The 24,209-nt window shown below is 34.5% G+C and overlaps 1 protein-coding gene and 1 long non-coding RNA gene across 12 annotated transcripts in view; one reads left to right on the forward strand and one right to left on the reverse strand.

The window, feature by feature from the left end:
- Positions 1–827: 827 nt before the first annotated feature.
- On the reverse strand, positions 828–2,017 carry LOC150028979 (uncharacterized). Its single transcript, XR_016518105.1, has 3 exons — positions 1,795–2,017; positions 1,653–1,683; positions 828–1,180 (listed from the first exon to the last, which is right to left on the reverse strand). It is a non-coding gene; the product is annotated as an uncharacterized LOC150028979 (long non-coding RNA).
- Positions 2,018–5,214: 3,197 nt separating this feature from the next.
- The window catches only part of LOC137810568 (uncharacterized), a 32,702-nt gene continuing 13,707 nt past the window's right edge, over positions 5,215–24,209 (forward strand). For 4 of the 11 annotated variants that reach the window (XR_011080929.2, XR_016518421.1, XR_016518420.1 and 1 more), the window contains exon 1: positions 5,215–5,845. Coding sequence is in view for 3 of the 11 variants with exons in the window: in XM_068611911.2 (XP_068468012.1) it covers positions 15,342–16,880 (1,539 nt within the window). In the remaining 8 variants the exon portion in view is untranslated. Of the gene's footprint in view, positions 5,846–7,665; positions 7,945–12,327; positions 12,947–14,365; positions 17,502–24,209 lie in introns of those variants that run through there. The other 7 variants (XR_011080928.2, XM_068611911.2, XR_011080924.2 and 4 more) reach the window with 7 other exon arrangements.

Consider the following 24,209-nt stretch of genomic DNA (forward strand, 5'->3'; position numbering starts at 1 on the left):
CAAGCTACGGATGGGAGACTTGGGCCAAGCTATGGATGAGAGAGAAAACAACTTGTATATGCTATATGAAGGCCCATTAAGGGTAGCTTAGTATTAGTTGTGGTGTAAATAGCATAAACTTGATTCCATGAGACTTGACCTAGATTTGCTAAAGATTTGGTCACATTCTAGAAGGATTCTCCACATGGTCGGCCATGTGCTCCATGTGATGTAATTTGCATTTCATTTTGATTAGCATTAGGGTTGCATTATGGTCCTCCTTAGCCTATAAAAGGAGGAGCCTACACCTTGTATTTTCAAGACTATTTTGAGTAATGAAATGCTGCTCAAGTGTCATTCAAATTACTCCCTTTCCAAATTCTCTCTAGAATTAGGTTTTTAGTCTTCAAACTTCACCCCCAAATGGAGATGACCGAACCACTCCAACTTTCACTACCTCTCATGCACCTTCAAGGTCACCACACCTCTTAGGAGAACCTTGTTCCACTCTCATCCATTAAGCTTCCGCACCATCATCAACAAAAATCCAAAAAGAACTCATAGGAATGTCATCAACATCTCTATGGTACCAACCACTCAACATCAACATCAACATCAGTGGCAATTAAGTGATAATTAGCTTCACACACATGGTAGTAGTCACGAGTGCGAAACATTAAACCCTACCTACATATCATACAATTATAAACACTCATAATTCTATTTGGTACATACGGAGTAAAGATATGAGTTATGATAAATTGAAATATGAAGTATACAAAAAGGAATACATGCATATATGTTTTATAAACAAACACCTGGCTTAATATTTTGAATGACGAGTTTCGTATATGTGGTGAAGTTGAGTTTCACAGAACCCCATCCACTCATGCTGAACTCTTGACCAACAACTCTAAATTCAGATCTGGTTTCTTGGAAAAGCCCCATGTATGCACGTTCTTCTATTATTGCAACAACACCACCACTAGCTAGTCCATCTTTTAAGGCCTTTTCATATTCTGACATGGAGATGAGAGAAACAAAGCCTGGATTTGTCCATGTGTAGTTCCTCAGATAATTTTTAGTAAAAGTATCTCTCTGGAAATCAATGCGGTCATCACTTGCTATTAAGCTTTCAATTCCCTTAACGTGGGATGAGAGTTGTTCCACAATTAGGATTGAGGTGAGGCTTGCAGTATAGCTTGAGTTGAGTATCAAAACCACAGACATTCATATGATTAGTAAGAAACAACCAAGGGTGCCAAGAGTGCTCTCTTTTGCATAGAAGGGGATCATATAGATGTAAGGCTTGAATTTACTACACCAATTTTCAACTTAAACCCAACAACTTTGAGATTAAGATGATTTGTAATTGACATGGTATTAAAGCATTTGAAAACAAGGTTCGTGAATTGCAATATTGCAGTCTATCTTTACAATTAAATAGAATTTCATCATAAGATAAAAGGAGTTTTTGATATCCACTCTTAATAGTGGAAAAGACAATTTGTCAGAAAATTTGTTGGAGGTTAAATCATTCATGTGCTTCCAGGTAATAGTGCCAAGCTTTTAGACTAAATGTTTCTTTGGAGTTTGTTAAGAATTGAGTTTTTGTCCTCTACAAGAGGAAAACAACAAGAATAACTAGCTAAAGGAACTCTCCAACTACTTACTCTGTCAAAAAATAGGGTTGAGAAGCTAAACCTGCAGAGATAAATGATTAAGATTTAGCAACAATGTGCAAGTGATCATATGATGAATCAATCAAAGTAGTTAACTACACCATATTTTAAAACTGTCATGCAACTTAGTTACCAGATAATAGTGACAAATTGTAAAGTCCACACAACAACTTCCACCACCAAGAAGAACATTCCTGTGACAAACCACATCATTGGAGTGAAAGGTCTGAGAAAAGCTCAAGCACTGGATTTCACCAAGAAGAACATTCCTGTGACAAACCACATCATTGGAGTGAAAGGTCTGAGAAAAGCTCAAGCACTGGATTTCAACTTCTTGATAGGTGCCACAACAACTAGCCCAGACTCAATAAATGGCTGTGTAAAATCCACTATCTTTGCTCGGTCTATATGGAAGGTAAAATAGTATTGTTAACTATTTTGCTTACAAGACTCACAACTATAATTTATTTTGTTGATTTATTTTACGTATTTTCTTTCAATTTTTTTTATATAAAAATATAATTTATATAACTATATAATTATATATACAATTTTAATAAAAAATAAAAATAAAATTATAATGCAAATATTAATATATAAGAAATAAACATGAACATATACAATAAGTAATTTTAGAAATTTTATTTCTTTGAAATTATTATTTAAGTAGGAAATAAAATAATTTAGGATTTGTATTTATTGAGAATTTTAGAAAACATAAAAATTTATTAATTTTATATTTTTATTTAAGAATGAAATTAAATAATTTAGGATATGGATTTATTTAAAATTTTGTTGATTTTCGATTTTTATCTAAGAATAATATTACAAATCTTGGGATTTTTATTTATTTAGGATTTTGAAAAACTTAATTTTTTTATTTATTTTATATTTTTTATTTAAGTATGAAATAAAATAATTTCTGATTTTGTGTTTATTTAGGATTTTTAAAAATATTTGAAATTTTATTTATGTATGACATAAAATAATTTATGTTTATTTAGGATTTTTCAATATTTTAGAAATTTTATTTATTTCAAATTTTCATTTAAGTAATGCATTGAATAATCTAGAATTATTATTTATTAATATTTTGAATATTTTAAGAAATTTATTTATTTCAGATATTTTATTTAAATATGATATTAATTAATTTAGAATTTTATTTGTTTAAAATTTAAAATAATTTAAAAAAATTATTTATTATAATTTTTTATTTAAGTATGACATTAAATAATTTAGGATTTGTATTTATTTATATATATATATATATATATGTAAATGAAAAAATAAATTAAAAATTAAAATAATATAATAAATAATCATTAGTATAGGTGTATAAATAAATAAATTAAACATACTAAATTAAAATAAACAATGTATGAACATAAATAATATACATAAGTAAATAATTCAAGTAAAATAAACTAACAAATTTTTTAAGAAAAATAAATAATAATAAACAATTATTTAAAAAATGGGTATATCCTAAAAACCGAATAATTGAAATTTCATTATATAATATTTTAATCTCTGCTTCAAAAACAGTCATTTTATTTTCTTTGGAGTCATTTAACATAAAATTATTTATCCCACTCCAACTTTAGTTGATTTATTTGGTGTATTTTCTTTCACTTTTCTGTGTAAAAATATAATTTATATAATAATATAATTATGTATATATAAATAAATATGAAAATAAGAAAATAAAAATAAAATTACAATGCAAATATTAATATATAAGAAATAAAATATAAAAAAAATAATTTTAGAAAATTTATTTTTTTGAGATTATTATTTAAGTAAGAGATGAAATAATTTCGGATTTGTATTTATTTAGGGTTTTATAAAACGTATAAATTTATTAATTTTAGACTTTTATCAAGAATGAAATTAAATAATTTAGGATATGGATTTATTTAAAATTTTGATTAATTTATAAATTTTATTCATTTTCGATTTTTATCTAAGAAACATATTTCAAATCTTTGTATTTTTATTTTGTTTAGGATTTTGAAAAACTTAAAAAGCTTTATTTTTTTATTTTTATTTAAGTAGGAAATAAAATAATTTATGATTTTGTATTTATTTAGGATTTCTAAATTTTTTTGAAGTTTTATTTATGTATGACATAAAGTAAGTTATGATTTGTGTTTATTTAAGATTTTAGATATTTTATTTATTTCAAATTTTCATTTAAGTAGGACATTAAATAATTTAAAATTATTATACATTAATATTTATAATTATTTAAGAATTTTATTTAGTTTAGATATTTTATTTAATTAGGATATTAAATAATTTTAGTATTTATATGTGTTTAAAATTTTAAATAATTTATAATTTTTATTTAGTGTAAGTTTTAATTTAAGTATGAGATTCAATAATTTAGGATTTGTATTTATTTATAATTTTAAATAATTTAGGTATTTTATTTATTGGAAATTTTTATTTAAATATTATATTTATTAATTTAAGATTTGTATTTGTTTAGAATTTTAAATAATTGAAGAATTTTTTTATTTTCATTTTTTATTTAAGTATGACAATAAATTATTTAGGATTTGTATTTATTTAGGATTTTGAGTAATTTAAGAATTTAATTTATTTAATTTTTTTATTTGTGTAAGACATTAAATCATTTGATTTTTTATTGTATTTTTATTTTAAATTTTTATTTAAATTGAAAATAAAGTAATTTAAGATATTGTGATTATTTAAATTCTTTTACAATGATTTATTTTAATATTTTTTTCACTACAAATACATAAACAAAGATTTCAGATGAAAGTATAACCAAAATTTAGTTATTTATGTTAGGAGGGACTAATTCAGTTTAGATTTTGTATATTATTTTTAAATTAATTCGAAATATACATTCTGCAAAATTATAAAAATATATGAAAAACAATTAAAAATGATCTCGCTGTTGCCACGTATCAGTGTAAGTAGTAAGCCCAAGCCCGTATTGGATAGGAGCAGACTTGCCTTTTTCTTGGCGGCAGTTTCTTCCTGCACGCCTACGTTTTTCTTCCTGCAGCCCCATAATGTAATGCAAAGACAAAAATATTTATATTATTTTTTAAAAACTCCAATATACACATAAAATCCACACTACTCTTTCTTCTTCTGGATAATGCAATTCGTTAATTTTACGGAATGAGAAATTCACATTTATTTTGTTACATTCTGAATTAGGAAATCCATAAATTTTCTGGATTGGTGAATCCAGTAATCTTCCAGATCCATCAATCCGTAACAAAAATTAGACTTTCGAATTCAGCAATCCAAAAATTAATAAGTTGCTTTCGAAACACCCCTTTATTTGAAAAAGAACACGAATCACTTCTGGATTGATGAATCCGTAGCATACTCCCGGATCCAATATCTGGTAACCTAAAAAACTCTAGTTTTTTCAAATAAAAGGTGAAGGTCAGTTTTGGGATTTAAAAGATTGTGGAGGTGCAGGAAGAAAAACGTCAGGGTGCAGGAAGAAGAAGCCTTTCTTAGCGTTTAGGGTCCTTAAATCGAAAACAAAATCAAAGATCGAATCGAATGACTGGCATCTGGGAAGAAGAAAAAAAACTAACAGTAAAGCTTGTGCATTTGCTTCAACAAACATGTTTAACGTGTTTTTCGGCGACATTGGAAATTCAATAAGGAAGGAAGCTAACAGTTACACCCATATCCCCAACACCGAAAACAGCACGGTTGACGCCGCCACCAATCTCGATAATGCCCTAAACCCTACCTCTCCTTCACCGCCCGTTCCCTTCACACCATCTCTCAAAGCACCCTCTCTACACGCCGATTCAATAACTCTCCCTTCAATCCGTACACGCTTCCTTATTTTATTGATTTTACAATTTTAGTTTTTCTTGCGACCAAAGAGACATTCCACCTTCGCAATACTACTGTCGCTTGACTAATTCAATTTCAATATACCATTTAATTATCGCTATTTGATTTCAAGCTTTCGTATAACTATGTTCGTATAACTATGTTGAATCACTCTGTGATTTCTTTTCTTTTCTTTTTTTCCTTCAGGGATTGTTGATGTTGAGTCTTCTGAGCCTGTTCAGCCTATTTCAGCAGTGCACAGCCTAAGACCGAAAGAAGGACAAAGGGAAGGCAGTGGCTGTTCCTGTTAGTAGCACCCCAAATTTGAAGATCTCTGATAGTCCGTAAGTAATTATCCTTCAAAAAAATTTGTGGCGGTAGATTGTGTTTTTGAGGAAGTTGTATTGAGTTTTAAGATGCAATTATCGAAGACAATAAGAGAGGAAGTGAGATTGAGTGAGGAATAAAATGCTAACCATTGTGATGGATTCTATAGAATAGAAATGCTAATAACCCACCTTTTTACACAAATTTTGTGTTAGTACTATAGGCTGCTGAAATCTGAGATTGGGAATAAAATGCTAACCATTGTGATGGATCCAATAGAAATGCTAGTAATCCACTCTTTTTGGGTTAGTACTATAGGCTACTGAAATCGATTGGAAATTATAAAGTTGTGGGTTGTTCTTTAGTTAATGAGTCTCACTTATGATTTTTGTTTACTGTAAATTTTAGCCAATAGTACAGACTTTGTCAGAGGACTATGTTGCTATTTGCTAGCACTCTTTTGTATTTTAAAATTTTAAGTTGAATAGTGTGCTGTTTGGATTGGGTATATTAATCTTATAAGTTTTGTTTGAATACATGAAAAGTCTTGGATTTGTGAAAGCTTTCCTGAACAGATACTGATTCATAGTTATCTTTTTTTAAAAAAAAATTTGACCTCTTTAGTCTGTCCTGTTTTGCCATTATTATGCTTTATGCCCGTGACATTTTATGTTTCTTTCGTTTCTTGGTTCGATTCAATGTTATAGTTGTATACATTCATTATATTTCTTGTCATGATTAAGACTTTGTTTGAATTAGAGGTTGTGGGTGAATGGAAAGTTGAGGGTGTGGGTGAGTGGAAGTGTCAAGAAAGTTGAGGGTATTTGGATTGAGAGATGTTAGAGTGGATGTGTGAAGAAAATTTATTGAAAAATGTGAATGATGTGATAGTTGTGAGAGTATTTTAATATATTTTGAATAGTGTAAATTGTAAGATTACAAATTTACCCTGATATATAAATAAATAGGAAAATGAAATATTAATTAGGTTAAAGATATTTAAGTTAATTAAAATAATTAGTATTATATTATTTAATTTCGATTACATTATATATAATAATAAAGTATACTTTTGTCCATGTGTGTAAAAAAATAATAAAGAAATGATTATTACTTTTGTACATAATTTTCATAATTAAAATAATTGTAAGTTTCAATTATAACTTAAAAAATAATATAAAATTGAAATGAATTAAAAAAATAGAATATATAAATGAAATATAAATTCTTCGTTTATAATTTTATTAATTGAAAATATTTGTATTAGTAAAATTTTTGTTTGTAGATAATTATAATATTATTAATGATTATTTAATAAATGTTATGTTATATAAATATATAATTATTATTAATTATGATTTTGATTATTATTAATAATAACATGAATATAATTTAAGAAAAGATGTCATGAACATTAATTAGTTGCAAAAATATATAAAGTCATTACATTTGATGTAGAGAGAGATAAATACATGTTAATTTGAAATTATAGAAAACTTAAAAACATAATAATGTTAAGTAGAAAAATATATGACATCCCCAGTAATAACATTTTAACCCTTCTTGTGGAAACCTTCAAACACCTTTCTAAAAGACATATCTTATTTCGTTGTCTGATAATGATTGCATCTTTGTCATCGACAACTTCTTCATTGTACCATTTGAAAAAATTACAGCCTAGAACAATGCTACTTGTAATCTGTTTTGAGAAAATAATAAAATTCAACAATGAAAAAATTTAAATAACCAAAGTTAAGTTTGCATGAAACTGAATTGAATTAAATTTACCTTGTACTTGGGACAACCCCAAAATCGTTTTTCGGCATTTTTTTTTCAGTTGTTGCTGTTCTCAAAACAGCAAAGTGTCCACAATCACAAATGGGACAACGAACGCACTTGTGCTCCCAGCAACATGGGTAAAAGTACCACATGATTTTGCACCACAACCAATGCAACTAGAGGATGATGTCATGTCATGCGTAGACATTGAAGGCTACGTAATGAATGTTATTAATTTTCCAATTTAGATAATGGACCCGAAAGATTTACTTTAATCATAATAGAATTCAAATCTTAAAGAACTTGCATTTAAAATAAAATGAAGCTTAATGTTAAATATGAATTTCTCAATGTTCAAGGTGAAAAATAACAAAAACAACAAAAATAGCAATAATAATGTTCAACCCGAAAAATAGAAATAAAATAAAAGACAATAACATAATGCAAATAGACAATCAATGGCCTTGTTGACAATGAATCTGATTCAGAGTATCCTCCAATCTGTCCATCCTTTGATCATTTCGCTCCATCCTTTCATCAAACCTGTCAAAACGAATGTTAACGTTCCTCATGCTTTCTCTCATGTCTTGCATCCCCGTCCAAATTTGGGTTAACATTTCAGTTCGACTGAGGATTGCTGGTTGAGGTTGACCACCTTCAACATCTTGTGCTAACAATTCATCTCTTCATCATCTTCTTCGTGTGCATGGTGAGGTCTACCAAGTTGTCATACGCCATTGACCTGGAATATATTTAATTTTGTCATACTTTTTTTCCCAAATTAATGATTCCAGCCTAGCATTATTGCTTGCTCATTCGACAAGTCGAAGCCATACACCTGCAAGATCCTCGTGATCAAATTTGCATATGGGAGATGCATCTTGTTATCCCGACATTTGATGATGTGTTACATGATGTAATGAGGCTAATTAATGCGTACATTATTTTTTATTAACCACAACATCAAAATATCTTAATTCAGTAGTTGTGCAAAGTTGCTTCCACGAGGGCACAAGATATGCACCCATATGTAATGCAACAGTCGGTCATTCATTTTCAGACTACCTGCATTTCTGAGATTTTCACCTTCAACATCTTCACGAATCATGGACGATAATCATGGACGATAATGCTAGTGCTCGATCAAAATTTAGTTCCTCAGGGATCGTCCCAGACGTTAACTTAAGACCGTCATACTGGAGATGAGCAATGGTCATCCAATCCATTTCTTTAATGTGTATCATCCTTCTGCAAATCTCAATGGCAAGGTGACCAACAAGTGTTGATGACATTCTCAAGGAGCTCTTCTTGGATGTTTGGTAAAATGGTGTGAAAGCTTATGTATGAAATGGGCAAGGTCCTCCTAGGAGTTGTGGTGACCTTGAAGGTGCATGAAGAGTATGGAAGAAGGGAGGTTCGGCCAGCCCTTTGATAGATGGTGAAGGAAGATTAAAACCTAGAAACTAGGTAAGGAGCAAATATGACACAAAATTGGCAGCATAACATTACTCAATTTAATCTTGCAAATACAAGTGATGGGCTTCTCCTTTTATAGGTTAAGGAGGCCGCAAATGTTAAGCTAATAGAAGTGAAATGCTAGGTAAATGTAATGTAAATGTGAAGCACATGGGCCACATGGGTGCACATGGCTTCACAAAATCGTCCTTAGATTAGTGAAGGCTTCTAGAAACCTTTAGCTAATCAAGGTTAACTCCTCCTTAATTCTAATGTGCAGAAAAATAAACATTTGTCCCCAAGATAATTCATTCTCCAATTGTTTAGATGAAATCAATTGCACAGCTTGTGAAACTTCTTTCAAAAGAGTTTTCAAAGATTTTACTTCACTTTCAATAGACTTTGCAGAATGAGAAGAAGAAGACATGACTAGAGCTTTGTGTGTAGAAGTATTTTACTTTGAGAAAATTTAGGGAAGTCAAAGAAGGTAGTCTTCCAGGTAAGGTAGGTGAGTCACAGTGGACTACTTAAATACCAAGCCTTGCCTTAGCCAAAGACTATCCCTTAATGCCTTCACACAAAGTTATCTCTTGGTAAACCACTTAAAACACAATTAAGTTGGAGAAATCAAAATTTTTAATGCAAGAAAACAATGCAAGCTAACTAATTAACCAAGCAAAAATTAACAAAGCTTTAAGCAATACAAGACAATTAAAAACGTAACTATCTAAAGCAAAGAGATGCAAATTAAACAATTAACAATTGCTAAACTAGATAGTTCTACACTAGTCGGTCCTAGGTGAGGTTTCTTGGACACTTGGAGCCCTTGAAGACACACTCACCGTATAATCACGTAATTAAAGAAGTAATTAACAAAAGTTAAGTTGCAAAGAAAATAAAGGAAACTCCCTTTGTTGATTTTTTTTGCTATTGGCACTTCCTTGGTTGTCTTTTCTTTGTTGGGCCTTCCAATGTTTGTGGTGTTTTTGGTAGGTATTTGTTTTCTGCCCTTGCCTTTGTTCCTCTTAGAATTAGGGAATTAATTCTCCAATCCAGCACCTATCAAGCAAACTAGACCTCACTCAAGTCAAATTTCCACTCAAATAAGCACCAATTGAGAATTAATCCACCACCAAATTTAGAGGCCAAAGAATTAAAGCATGAAACAAATTAATTGGAAAAACAGTACCACACAAATGGAATTAAAAATGTGACAACTATAAAGAGTTCCAAAGAAATATTAGACAAGCAAATAAAGGTACTCAAAGAAAGGTAGGCACACAAAATGGATCCTAAGAATAACACTAGAATTGATTTCAAAATAAAAAACAGCACCACTGAAAAAATTGTTGTGGGCCAGAGAGCGTGATTTTCCCCGATTTATGCTGAGCGGTCCTTTTAATATTTGCTTCTGAAAATTTATATGCCAATAATTCAAGATCTCAACTAAATTCTGGCGTTGGTTTCACTCCAAACGCATGAACCATTTTTTTTTAATAAATTTTCTAAAATCAGTGTTCAGTTACGCCAATTGTAGCGCCAGATTTGCACATTGTTTTTATAATATTTATCATTTTTTTTCTATTGACTTTTTTGAACTGATTCTTTTTTTGTCTTTTCTGTAACACCTCAATCTTGCATAATCCAGAGGATGAGAAATTTCCTATGTTGGAAAATAATTTTCTTAAGCAAAACAGCCAGCACAGAGTTATGCAAAACAGGAGATTCTGTAAATCTGAAAAAAAACAGCAAGATATACCAAACGAAAAACACAATGGAATTTGTGTAGATCTAAACACAAATATGAACTCAAGCTAAAAATAAAAGGCACAAAAGGATCTAAAACACAACAGATTCAAATCAAACATTTATACCAAAATCAAGAAACAAATAAGCCAAACAAAGTACTACTATGATTTGATGACATTTTGGAAGAACATGACTAGACAAAACACATACAGATTCAGAAATTAAAAGACTCAAATGAACATAAAATGAACCAAATAAAATTGCAATAAGGACTCAAATACCTAAAATAAAACAGCAACACAAATATATGGAATCCTACCAAAAATTGCACAAAGATTGTTCAAGAACAATTGAACAAGATGCACTGATTGGAAAATTCCAAACAGCACACCAATTCAAAACGAAAATTAAAACAACAAGACAATATGGAATCAAGATGAACAACTAGGAAATAAGAAGAGCTCAAAAGAAAAGACACAAAGAGATACTCATCTTTGAAGAACCATAGCTCATGATACCAAATGATGACATTCTCAAGGAGCTCTTCTTGGATGTTTGGTAAAATGGTGCGGAAGCTTATGTATGAAATGGGCAAGGTCCTCTTAGGAGTTGTGGTGACCTTGAAGGTGCATGAAGAGTATGGAAGAAGGGAGGTTCGGCCAGCCCTTTGATAGATGGTGAAGGAAGATTAAAACCTAAAAACTAGGTAAGGAGCAAGTATGACACAAAATGGGCAGCATAACATTACTCAATTTAATCTTGCAAATACAAGTGATGGGCTTCTCCTTTTATAGGCTAAGGAGGTCGTAAATGTTAAGCTAATAGAAGATGAAATGCTAGGTAAATGTAATGTAAATGTGAAGCACATGGGCCACATGGAGCACATGGGTGCACATGGCTTCACAAAACCGTCCCTAGATTAGTGAAGGCTTCTAGAAACCTTTAGCTAATCAAGGTTAACTCCTCCTTAATTCTAATGTGCAGAAAAATAAACATTTGTCCACATGGCTATGCTATTTACACCCAATTAAAGCTAAACTACACTTGATGGGCCTTCACGGAATATGTGCTAGTATGCCACTCTCCCATTCATAGCTTTGATCCAAGTCTTCTTGTCCTAGACGCTCCTAGCTTGTCCTAGACGCTCCTAGCTTGTCCTAGACGCTCCTAGCTTGGTCTTAGACGCTCCTAGCTTGATCTTAGACGCTCTTGACTTGGCTCTTGCCTTTCATGGAAGGTTGTGCTTGGCTCTCTTCCATCAGGTGTGATCTTTGCATTTGTATAAAATACTCTTACCAAGTCCTCATAATACGGAAGATTAATTCTAAGGAAAGGTTGTAAACCTTGCCAATTCAGAAAATTTTGGAATTCAAATCCTAGAGCAGCAAAAAAGGAAGTATGCTTAACTTTTGGTGGTAATACTGGTCTTGCGTGAAACTTTTAAAAAAAAGCAGCATTTGACGTCTTGTACTAAAGTATCTTGAATAATTAAGAACTTGTTCAATCATCGTTCCAGGCTGAGGAGGAACGGAAACATCTTCTGCCGAGCTTTACTGATGGAAGAGGGCCAAGCACAACCTTTCATGAAAAGCAAGAGCCAAGTCAAGAACGTCCAAGATCAAGCTAGGAGCGTCTAAGACCAAGCTAGGAGCGTTTAGGACCAAGCTAGGAGCGTCTAGGACAAGAAGGCCAAGCTAGGAGCGTCTAAGACAAGCTAGGAGCGTCTAAGACAAGCTAGGAGCGTCTAGGACAAGAAGACTTGGATCAAAGCTATGAATGGGAGAGTGGCTTACTAGCACAAATTCCGTGAAGGCCCAACAAGTGTAGTTTAGCTTTAATTGGGGTGTAAATAGCATAGCCATGTGGACAAATGTTTATTTTTCTGCACATTAAAATTAAGGAGGAGTTAACCTTGATTAGCAAAGGTTTCTAGAAGCCTTCACTAATCAAAGGACGATTTTGGTAGCCATGTGAACCCATGTGCACCCATGAGCTCCATGTGCCTCACATTTACATTTCATTTTGCTCACATTTCATGTGGAATTAGCTTAGGATTTACGGCCTCCTTAGCCCATAAAAGGAGATGCGCAGCTCTTGTATTTTCAAGATTAATGAGAGTAATGTTATGCTGCCAACATTGTGCTATACATTGCTTTTCCCTAGTTTCTAGGACCTAATCTTCATCTTCATCACCTACCATAGGGCTGGCCGAACCTCCCTCTTTCCATACACATCATGCACCTTCAAGATCACCATAGCTCTTAGGAGGATCTTGCACATTCCAATCCATAGCTTCCGCACCCTTGATCATAAATCCGAGAAGAGCTCCATGAATTTGCCATCATTTGGTATCATGAGCATATGTTCTTCAAAGATGAGTAGTTCTTGGTCATTTTCATTTTGAGTTCTTCTTTATTTCATGTTTTTCATCTTGTTTTCATACTTGTCTTGTTGTTTTTAATTTTTACTTTGTTTTGGTGTGCTATTTGGAAAATCCAATCGGTGCACTTTGCTTAATTGATCTTGAGCAATCCTTGTGCAATTTGTGGTAGGATTCCATACTCCTTTGAGTTGCTGTTTTTATTTTAGGTATTTGAGTCTTTATTGCATGTTTATTTGGTTCATTTTATGCTTTTTGAGTCTTTTAATTTCTGAATCTATATGTGTTTTGTCTAGTCATGTTTTTCCAAAATGTCATCAAATCATAAGTAGTACTTTGTTTGGCTTATTTGTTTCTTGATTTTGGTCTAAATACTTGTTTTGAATCTACTGTGTTTTGATCTTTTGGTGCCTTTTATTTTTAGCTTGAGTCCATATTTGTGTTTAGATCTACACAAATTCCTTTTCATCAATTCCATTGTGTTTATCTTTTGGTCTCTTGCTGTTTTTTCCAGTTTTTACAGAATCCCCTGTTTTACATAACTGTGCTGGTTGTTTTGTTTAAGAAAATTATTTCCCTACATAGGAAATTTTTGATTTTCTAGATTATGCAAGATTGAGGTGTTACAGAAAAGACAAAAAAGAATCACCTCAAAAGAGTCAATAGAAAAAAATGATAAATATTTTAAAACAGTGTGCAAATCTGGGCGCTACAGTTGGCGTAACTGAACACTGAATTTGAAATATTTATTAAAAAAATGGTTCATGCGTTTGGAGTGAAACCAACACCAGATTTTAGTTAAGATCTTGAATATTTTGCATATAAATTTTCAGAATCAAATCTTAAAGGGGCAACTCAACATAAATCGGGGAAAATCACGTTCTCTGGCCCACAACAGTTTTTTCAGTGGTGCTGTTTTTTTGATTTTGAAATCTATTCTAGTGCTATTCTTAGGATTCATTTTGTGTGCCTACCTTTATTTGAGTACCTTTATTTGATTGTCTAATATTTCTTGGAACTCTTTCTAGTTGTCACAATTTAACTCCATTTGTGTGGTACTGTTTTTCCAATTAAATTGTTTCTTGCTTTCATTCTTTGGCCTCTAAATTTGGTGTTGGAATTCATTCTCAATTGGTGCTTATTTGAGTGAAAATTTGACTTGAGTAAGGTCTAGTCTTCTTGATAGGTGCTGGAATTGGAGAATTAAGTCCTTAATTCTAAGGGGAACAAAAGCAAAGACAGAAACAAATACTTCTCAAAACACCACAAACACTTGGAGGGCCCAACAAGAAAAGGCAACCAAGGAAGTGCCAATAGCAAAAATAAAAAGATCAACAAAGGGAGTTTTCTTAATTTTCTTTGCAACTTAACTTGTGTTAATTACTTATTTAATTACGTGATTAGACGGTGAGTGTGTTTTCAAGGGCTCCAAGAAGCCTCACCTAGAGCCGACTAGTGTAGAGTTTACTAATTAGCAATTGTTAATTGTTTTTAATTACATTTCCTTGGTTAATTAGCTACGCTTTTCATGTGTATTGCCTTGTTTAAGCTTTGTTAATTCGTCTTGCTTGGTTAATTAGTTAGTTTGCATTAAAATCTGATTTCTCAACTTAATTGTGTTCTAAGTGGTTTATTAAGAGAAAGCTTTGTGTGAAGACATTGAGGGATAGTTTTTGGCTAAGGTAAAGGCTTGGTATTTAAGTAGCCCTCACCTCCCTTACCTGGAAAACTACCTTTGACTTTTCTAATTTTTCTCAAGGTAAAATACTTGTATACACAAAACTTTAGCCTTGTCTTCTTCTCCTCACTCTCCAAAGTCTATTGAAAGTGAAGTAAAATCTATAAAAACTCTTTTGAAAGAAGTTTCACAAGCTGTGCAAATGATTTCTTTTAGACAATTGGAGAATGAGACTAAAATTAATGAGTTGGCTAAAGCCCAAGAAGAGAAATCACAAAAATAAAAAAAATCTCATACTCATGCATCTAAAGGTAATGAGTCTCTAGGGGAGGGAAGCCCTAGAATCCATGATTACTATCCACCACCCCCTAGGAGAAATAGAAGAAGAGAGGAAGATAGCCCAAGGGAAGTAAGGGTAGACCTACCCCATTTCTATGGTAAGGAAGATGTAGAGGTATACCTAGATTGAGAGATGAAAGTAGAACAACTCTTTGCTTGCCATAGGGTGAGTGAAGAAAGGAAGGTACCCTTAGCAACCCTTAGTTTCCAAAGAAATGCCATGTATTGGTGGACCTCTCTAGAGAGAGACCGACGTCTTCATAGGGAGCCTCCCATAGAATATTGGAATGACCTTAGGGGAGCCCTAAGACGTCGCCACATACCTTCCTACTACCATAGGGAGTTAATGGACAAGCTCCAAAGACTCCAACAAAAGAACATGAGTGTGGAAGAGTATAGGCAGAAAATGGACCTCTACATGATGAGAGCATCCATTAGAGAGGAAGAAACCACCACCATATCTAGGTTTCTAAGTGGGTTCAATCTTGAGATAAGGGATAGAGTAGAACTTCTACCCTACCAAGACTTGAATGACTTGATTCAACTTTGCATTAAAGTTGAACAACAAAATTTGCGTAAAACTTCAAGTCAAAGGGTGGGTTCTTACTCCAACTTTTATCTCAAGAATGACTTTAAAAGGGAGGGTAGGACATCTAGAGACGAAACCAAAGAAACTACCAAACCTTTAGTGAAAGATGCCTCCACCCCATCCATCCGTGCTAGGGACACCAAGTGTTTTAAATGTTTTGGAAGAGGGCATGTGCAAGCGCAATGTCCAAACCAAAGGGTTTTGTTCTTAAAAGGAAAAGATGAGTACACGAGTGGTGAGGATGAACCTAGTACACAAGAAAAGGGAGAAGGAGAGAGGATAAATCCTTTGGAGGGGGACTTATTGATGATTCAAAGAATCCTCCACAATCAACCTAGTGCATCCATCGAGACACAACGAGAGAACATTTTTCATACTAGATGCAATGTTTTAGAAAATATATGCTCTCTTATTGTGGATGGTGGATCATGCTGCAATTGTTGTAGCACTAGATTGATTGAGAAACTAAATCTACAAGTAGTTCCTCATCCAAAACCTTACAATTTACAATGGATAAATGAGGATGGAGAACTACGTGTAGACAAACAAGTGGAAATCAAGTTTTCTATAGGTAACTACAAAGACAATGTTTTATGTGATGAAGTACCTATGGAAGCTTGCCACATCTTATTAGGTAGACCATCGCAATTTGATAAAAAAACTTTGCATAATGGTCTAACTAACGAGATTTCTTTCATCCACAAGCACAAAAAGTTTGTACTTAGCCCTTTACCACATTCCCAAGTGGTAAAAGACCAATTACAAATGAAACATAAAAGGGATGAAGAGAAAATAGAAAAAGAGAAAACTTTTGGAAAACAAAAGGCGTGGGAGAAGAGTGTTCCTTCCCACAAGGTCATTCAACAAGTCAAGCACATTGAAAATATCCCTGCAAACATGCTTCTTGTTGAACAACCTAGCCTTACCTATTGTAAAGGAACACTTGCAAGCATGAGCACAAAAGAAGAGTCTTTAAAAGAAGCTTGCATAGATAAAGACTATTTCTCAAATGTGTTAGGATATCCCCAAGAGAATGTCAAGTTATCTATAAGCATCTACAAAAACCAATTTTGTGTGAAGTAGTGCCTAGAGCAACTTATCATGTCTTATTGAGACAACCATTGCAAAGTGTACAAATTTTCATAAACAATGGTTGTACCAACAAGACTCTCTTTACACATGAGAGAAAAAATCTACATGAAGGAGAACTCATGGGCCAAATTAGAGTTGATAAAACTTTAGAGCTTTTAAAAGGAAAACTTTTGTCACCCTTGAGAAAAGAGGTTCAAAGACATTACTTTAGGTACAATTCTTGTTTTCAATCTACACCTAAAGCAAAGTCTCAAGAACTCTATACTCCTTCACCTTTTGTAAATGATCCTTGGGAAGACACACATTTCATATTAGAGCTTTCTAGGACACCAAAAGGTTTTGATTTCTTCTTCATTGGTGTGGATAAACTCTTCCTAAGAAAAGTGACAAGCCTCCATGATTTATTTTCAAAAATAGTGATGGATAGAGCTCCAAAATTTGAAAACATAGCTCTTCCTTCTATGCTTCACGAAATCATGAGGGACACCCACAATTCTTGGGATAAGAATCCTTTTCCTTTTGAGCATGCATACAATGGAGTAGTCCACAAGATTACTCATATTTCTCCATTTGAAGTTGTATGCGAACATAGTCCTCTTACCCTTTTAAAGTTGTTACCATCTCCTAAAGGAATTATGCCTAAGGGAAAAGTAACTACTATAGGAAATTTTAGAAAACATAAGAGGATTAGAGGACACATACAACCATCAAAAGGGAAACATTGTGAGAAGTTGCCAAAAACAAAAGAAAAACAAAAATGGCAACTTCACACAATTAAATTTTCTCCAAATGCTCACACTAACTCCTTTGTTTTGTTTCAAGATTCCCATAGATTGACATTTGATCTGGGAGGACACACCTTGACGAAGCAAGAGGCTGCTATCCGAGATCAAGTATGTAGATCTGAGAATAGATCTTCTCAAGAAGGAGGAGATGATGGTCACCATCCAGCCACAACCATCCCCCTAAGAAGCAAAAGCATTGGATTTGAGGACAAATCCTTTTCAAGAGGGAGGGGATGATGGAAGAGGGTCAAGCACAACTTTTCATGAAAAGCAAGAGCCAAGTCAAGAACGTCCAAGATCAAGCTAGGAGCGTCTAAGACCAAGCTAGGAGCGTTTATGATGGCAAATTTCATGAAGGTCTTCTTGAATCATGTAAGAAAATGGTGTGGAAGCTATGGAGGTGTGTGTGCAAGATCCTCCTAAGAGTGATGTTGATCTTGAAGGTGCATGATAGGTATGAACATAGGGAGGTTCGGCCAACCCAAGGAAAGGTGAAGGATGTGAAGTTTAGAGCCTAGAGTTCTAGGGAGAAGCAAAACTTGGCACAAAATGGCAGCATAACTTTACTCACAATAAACTTGAAAATACAAGGTGTAGGCTCCTCTTTTTATAGGCTAAAGAGGACCATAATGCAACCCTAATGCTAATCAAAATGAAATGCAAATTTACATCACATGGAGCACATGGCCATGTGGAGAATCCTTCTAGAAAGTGACCAAATCTTTAGCAAATCTAGGTCAAGTATCATGGAATCAAGTTTTGCTATTTACACCACAACTAATACTAAGCTACCCCTAATGGGCCTTCATGTAGCATAAACAAATCTGCATGGATTCGCTTGGCCATGGGCTTAGCAATTTGGTCCTAGACGCTCCTTTCATTGGCCCAGACGCTCTCCACCTTAAGAAAGACGCTCCTCCCCTTTGGCCTAGATGCTCCTCCCTTAGCCCTAGACGCTCTTGGTTTGGCTTTCGATGCTCATGTCTTCGCTTTTGTCTTTCTTGTGAAGTTGTGCTTGGTCCTCTTCCATCAGTTTAGGACCAAGTTAGGAGCGTCTAGGACAAGAAGGCCAAGCTAGTAGCGTCTAAGACAAGCTAGGAGCGTCTAGGACAAGAAGACTTGGATCAAAGCTATGAATGGGAGAGTGGCTTACTAGCACAAATTCCGTGAAGGCCCAACAAGTGTAGTTTAGCTTTAATTGGGGTGTAAATAGCATAGCCATGTGGACAAATGTTTATTTTTCTGCACATTAGAATTAAGGAGGAGTTAACCTTGATTAGCAAAGGTTTCTAGAAGTCTTCATTAATCAAGGGACGGTTTTGGTAGCCATGTGAACCCATGTGCACCTATGTGCTCCATGTGTCCATGTGCCTCACATTTACATTTCATTTTGCTTACGTTTCATGTGGAATTAACTTAGGATTTACGGCCTCCTTAGCCTATAAAAGGAGATGCCTAACTCTTGTATTTTCAAGATTAATGAGAGTAATGTTATGCTACCAACATTGTGCCATACATTGCTTTTCCCTAGTTTCTAGGACCTAATCTTCATCTTCATTACCTACCATAGGGCTGGCCGAACCTCCCTCTTTCCATACACATCATGCACCTTCAAGATCACCATAGCTCCTAAGAGGATCTTGCACATTCCAATCCATAGCTTCTGCACCCTTGATCATAAATCCGAGAAGAGCTCCATGAATTTGCCATCATTTACCCTTACGGGTTCTGTTACATTTTTGAGAGGATGATGTCATGTTTAATGCAATTACTACAATAAATAACTAAACAAAAGTTAACATAATATCATAAGCATAATGGTAGGTCTTATCAAACACAATAGTACAAGTTCACACAAAATAAAATTACAAGGCCAATGCAAATACAATACTATTAAAAGTTCTTATCCTAGTTGTCCAATAATAAACAAATTATAGAATAAGTTAAATGAAATAAAAGGACAACATGTAATTAAAAGACACGAAGGTAACGCCGACACAGAGATATGAAATCAACGCCTAGTCATAAAAGCAAACAACTTTGTCATGCGACGCTGCTATGGCATCCCAAATAGTTGCTTGACTCTTCCAGGATGGTCACATAAAAACTCGTAGCTTTGATCCATGACCTATTCATCCTGAATGTTAAGCTCCACGAGCATTGCCCAAATATCAAACTCTCAGTAGTGGTATCAGGCATGGCGCCGATGGTGGTGTACATGCTCAGCATATAGGTCGTTTATTCGTCTAATTTCAACAACTATTTCTTGAGCTGTCGTTGCCTGTGCACAAGCAATATCCACCAATTGAGAGGCATTTTCATTTCCATCCTTCATTGATGCCACGTCTTGTTGAAGATTAGTATTCAACATTGCAAAATGTTCATCAATGCCGTCCATAGTAGGGCCTTTCCTCTTTGATCCTCGAGACGAGGATGTGCCCGCAGAGCTAGCTGACGGCATAGAAGGAGTGTTTGACGGTGTGTCTGAAGGAGTGTCACTAGATTGGAAGTGAGGAGCAGGTGATCGTGGGACGTAGTCATTTGCCTCCTCATAGTTTGGTTGCTCGGGGATATAATCCATTATTATTGTCCCCAAGGTTGACACTCAAATTGCTCATGTGAGGAGGTGAATTGATGTCATGGGCTGTCCTGACCCGACTTCCCGTGGCTTTATCATTAGACCACAACTCCTCCATGAGGTCATAATGGCGAATGGGATTGACACACCATTTCGCCGCAGATGGTTTTGATGGCAAATTTCATGAAGGTCTTCTTGAATCATGTAAGAAAATGGTGCGGAAGCAATGAATGTGTGTGTGTGCAAGATCCTCCTAAGAGTGATGTTGATCTTGAAGGTGCATGATAGGTATGAACATAGGGAGGTTCGGCCAGCCCAAGGAAAGGTGAAGGATGTGAAGTTTAGAGCCTAGAGTTCTAGGGAGAAGCAAAGCTTGACACAAAATGGCAACATAACTTTACTCACAATAAACTTGGAAAATACAAGAGATAGCCTTCCTATTTATAGGCTATAAAACCGTAAAAACTAAGCTAATGTCTAATGAAATGAAAGCCAAATGAAATGCAAATCACCAAGCACATGGCACATGTGCTCATGACCGGCCAAGCTAAAGAAATTCTAGAATGTTTCACTCATTTATGCTTTCTACACTACTCTAATTACTAAGCACCCTTAATGAGCCTCCATGTAACAATTACAAGGTCTTCTTTTCCCAAAACCGTAGCTTGACCCATATGTATGAGAAGCTAGACGGTCTAGGATTCCTCCTAGATGCTCCTTATGTAGCCGCTCCTCATCATGGCCTAGACGCTCCTCATCATAGGCTAGACGCTCCATTTGAGACTAGACGCTCCTCATCATGGCTAGACGGTCTTAGTCTTGGAAGCTTGGCTTTCATAGTGTGGTGAGCTTGGGCCCTCCTCCATCATCCCCTCCCTCTTGAAAAGGATTTGTCCTCAAATCTAAGGCTTTTGCTAAGGGGATGGTTGTGGCTGGATGGTGTCCATCATCTCCTCTTTCTTGAGAAGATCTATCCTCAGATGTGCATTTTGATCTCGGATAGCAGCCTCTTGCTTCGTCAAGGTGTGTCCTCCCGGATCAAATATCAATCTATGTGAATCTTGAAACAAAGCAAAGGAGTTAGGGTGAGCCTTTGGAGAACAAATAATTGTGTGAAGTTGCCATTTTTGTTTTTCTCTTGTTTTGGCCAACTTCTCACAACACCTCCCTTTTGAGGGTTGTAGGTGCCCTCTAATCCTCTTATATTTTCTAAAATTTCCAAAAGTAGTTACTTTTCCCTTAGGCATAATCCCTTTAAGAAATGGTAACAACTTTAAAAAGGCAAGAGGACATTGGGCACATACAACTTCAAATGGAGAAATATGAGTAATCTTGTGGACTATTCCATTGTATGCATGCTTATAAGGAAAAGGATTCTTATCCCAAGATTTGTGAGTGTCTTTCATGATTTCGTGAAGCATAGAAGGAAGAGTTATGTTTGCAAATTTTGAAGCTCTATCATTTGAGAATAAATCATGGAAGCTTGCCACGTTTCTTAGGATGAGTTTATCCACATCCTTGAAGAATGAAACAAGACCTTTTGTCGTCCTAGGAAGCTCTAATTTGAAATGTGTCTTCCCAAGGATCTTTTACAAAAGGTGAAGGAGTATAGAGTTCTTGGGACTTTGCTTTAGGTGTAGTTTGAAAACAAGAGTTATACCTAAAGTAATGTCTTTGAACTTCTTTTCTCATGGGTGACAAAAGTTTTCCTCTTAAAAGCTCTAGAGTTTCATCAACTCTCATTTGTCCCATGAGGTCTCCTTCTTGTAGACTTTTTCTCTTATGTGCAAAGAGAGTCTCGTTGGTACAACCATTGTTTATGAAAATTTGTACATTTTGCAATGATTGTCTCAATAAGACATGGCAAGTTGTTCTAGGCACTACTTCATACAAAAATTGGTAGGTGCTTATAGATAACTTGTCATTCTTTTGGGGATATCTTAACACATTTGAGAAATAGTCTTGATCTATGCAAGCTTCTTTTAAAGACTCTTCTTTTGTGCTCATGCTTGCAAGTGTTCCTTTACAAGAGGTAAGGCTAGGTTGTTCAACAAGAAGCATGTTTGTAAAGGTATTTTCAATGTGCTTGACTTGTTGAATGACCTTGTGGGAAGGAACACTCTTCCCCCACGCCTTTTGTTTCCCAAAATTTTTCTCTTTTTCTATTTTTTCTTCATCCCTTTTGTGTTTCATTTGTATTTGGTCTTTTACCACTTGGGAATGTGATAAAGGGCTAAGTACAAACTTTTTGTGCTTGTGGATGAAAGAAATCTCGTTAGTTAGACCATTGATGTGATTCCACTAGCCATATAGAGAATGATTCTTGACATTCTTAGGAATCACCTTGAGATGGACATTATTGAGGCACTTTTCTTAGAGTTGGATCATTGTTCTAAGACAAGAACTCACCAAAAACTAGTACCAAATCCCAAACTCATTTGGATGTTCCACATATTGTCAAATTGAACCAACAAAAAGAGGTAAAACTAAAAAGCACCGAATAGAATTGAATAAGAACACATTTGAACCGAACAAAGTGAAATTAAAAAGGCAAGAACAGAAAATAGGTGCTGGAAAACAAGAATAGCCGAACCAAACAACAAGACAACAAGCTAGAACAAAGAATTAACAAAGAAGAAAGGAAGGAGAGAAGAATTGCTCATGAAGATGGAAGGATGATGGATGATCTCGCCACTAGAAGTGTGGAATGCTCCTAGATGAGAGTGCTGCCGCCACTTGAGGACTCCATGGATCCATCAAGATAAGACTAGAGAAGAAGGCTCAAAAGCTCTCCAATGCTCACTCTAATTTTGAGTATAGTTTCTTTAGATAAATTCAAATCTGAATTTTACAAAGAGAGCACCTCTATTTATAGCCTAAGGTGCTGAAATGCAAGCTACACAAATTCAAAAACTCCCTCCTAAAAAGCTTCTAGAATTGGCGCCTAAAACAATGCATGAGGAAGGTGTGACCTCTTCCTTCACTTTGGCACCTCCTTTTCTACTCCTACACCTATCTACTAACACACCCCCCCAAGACTCCTAACTAAAGACTTAAAGATGCTTTAACAATAGAGGTTTCTAATGTTTCCCTCTAAGCACCTTCAACAATATTCTTTATTATTTAATACTTGGCCTTGCCCTTCATAGGATGAACTTGGGTTTGGGCTTGGGCTTTGGGCTTGGGCTTGGGCTTTGGGCTTGGGCCTCTCTTTATTTTATGTCTTCTTTTAATTTTAAGAAGACTAGAAGGAAGAACTTCAAGTGTGATGGTGAATTGCCTCTTCCTTCATTAATAAAAACCTCCTTTACTTGACTCTCATCAACCATTATGCAAGGTTTTCTTATCAAATTGCCATGGTCTACCTAATAAGATGTGGCAAGCTTCCATAGGTACTACATCACATAAAACATTGTCTTTGTAGTTACCTATAGAAAACTCGATTTCCACTTGTTTGTCTACACGTAGTTCTCCATCCTCATTGGTCCATTGTAAATTGTACGGTTTTGGATGAGGAACTACTTGTAGTTTTAGTTTTTCAATCAATCTAGTGCTACAACAATTGCAGCATGATCCACCATTGACAACAAGAGAGCATATATTTTCGAAAACATTACATCTAGTATGAAAAATGTTCTCTCGTTGTGTCTCAGTGGATGCACTAGGTTGATTGTGAAGGATTCTTTGAATCATCAATAAGTCCCCCTCCAAAGGATTTATCCTCTCTCCTTCCCTCTTTTCTTGTATACTAGGTTTATCCTCACCACTTGTGTATTCATCTTTTCCTTTTAAGAACAAAACCCTTTGGTTTGGACATTGTGCTTGCACATGTCCTCTTCCAAAACATTTAAAACACTTGGTGTCCCTAGCACGGATGTATGGGGTGGAGGCATCTTTCACTAAGGGTTTGGTAGTTTCTTTGGGTCCGTCTCTAGGTGTACTACCCTCCCTTTTAAA

Source organism: Phaseolus vulgaris, chromosome 2 (assembly GCF_051622355.1).
Source record: "Phaseolus vulgaris cultivar YP4 chromosome 2, ASM5162235v1, whole genome shotgun sequence".
Classification (NCBI taxonomy): Eukaryota; Viridiplantae; Streptophyta; class Magnoliopsida; order Fabales; family Fabaceae; genus Phaseolus; species Phaseolus vulgaris.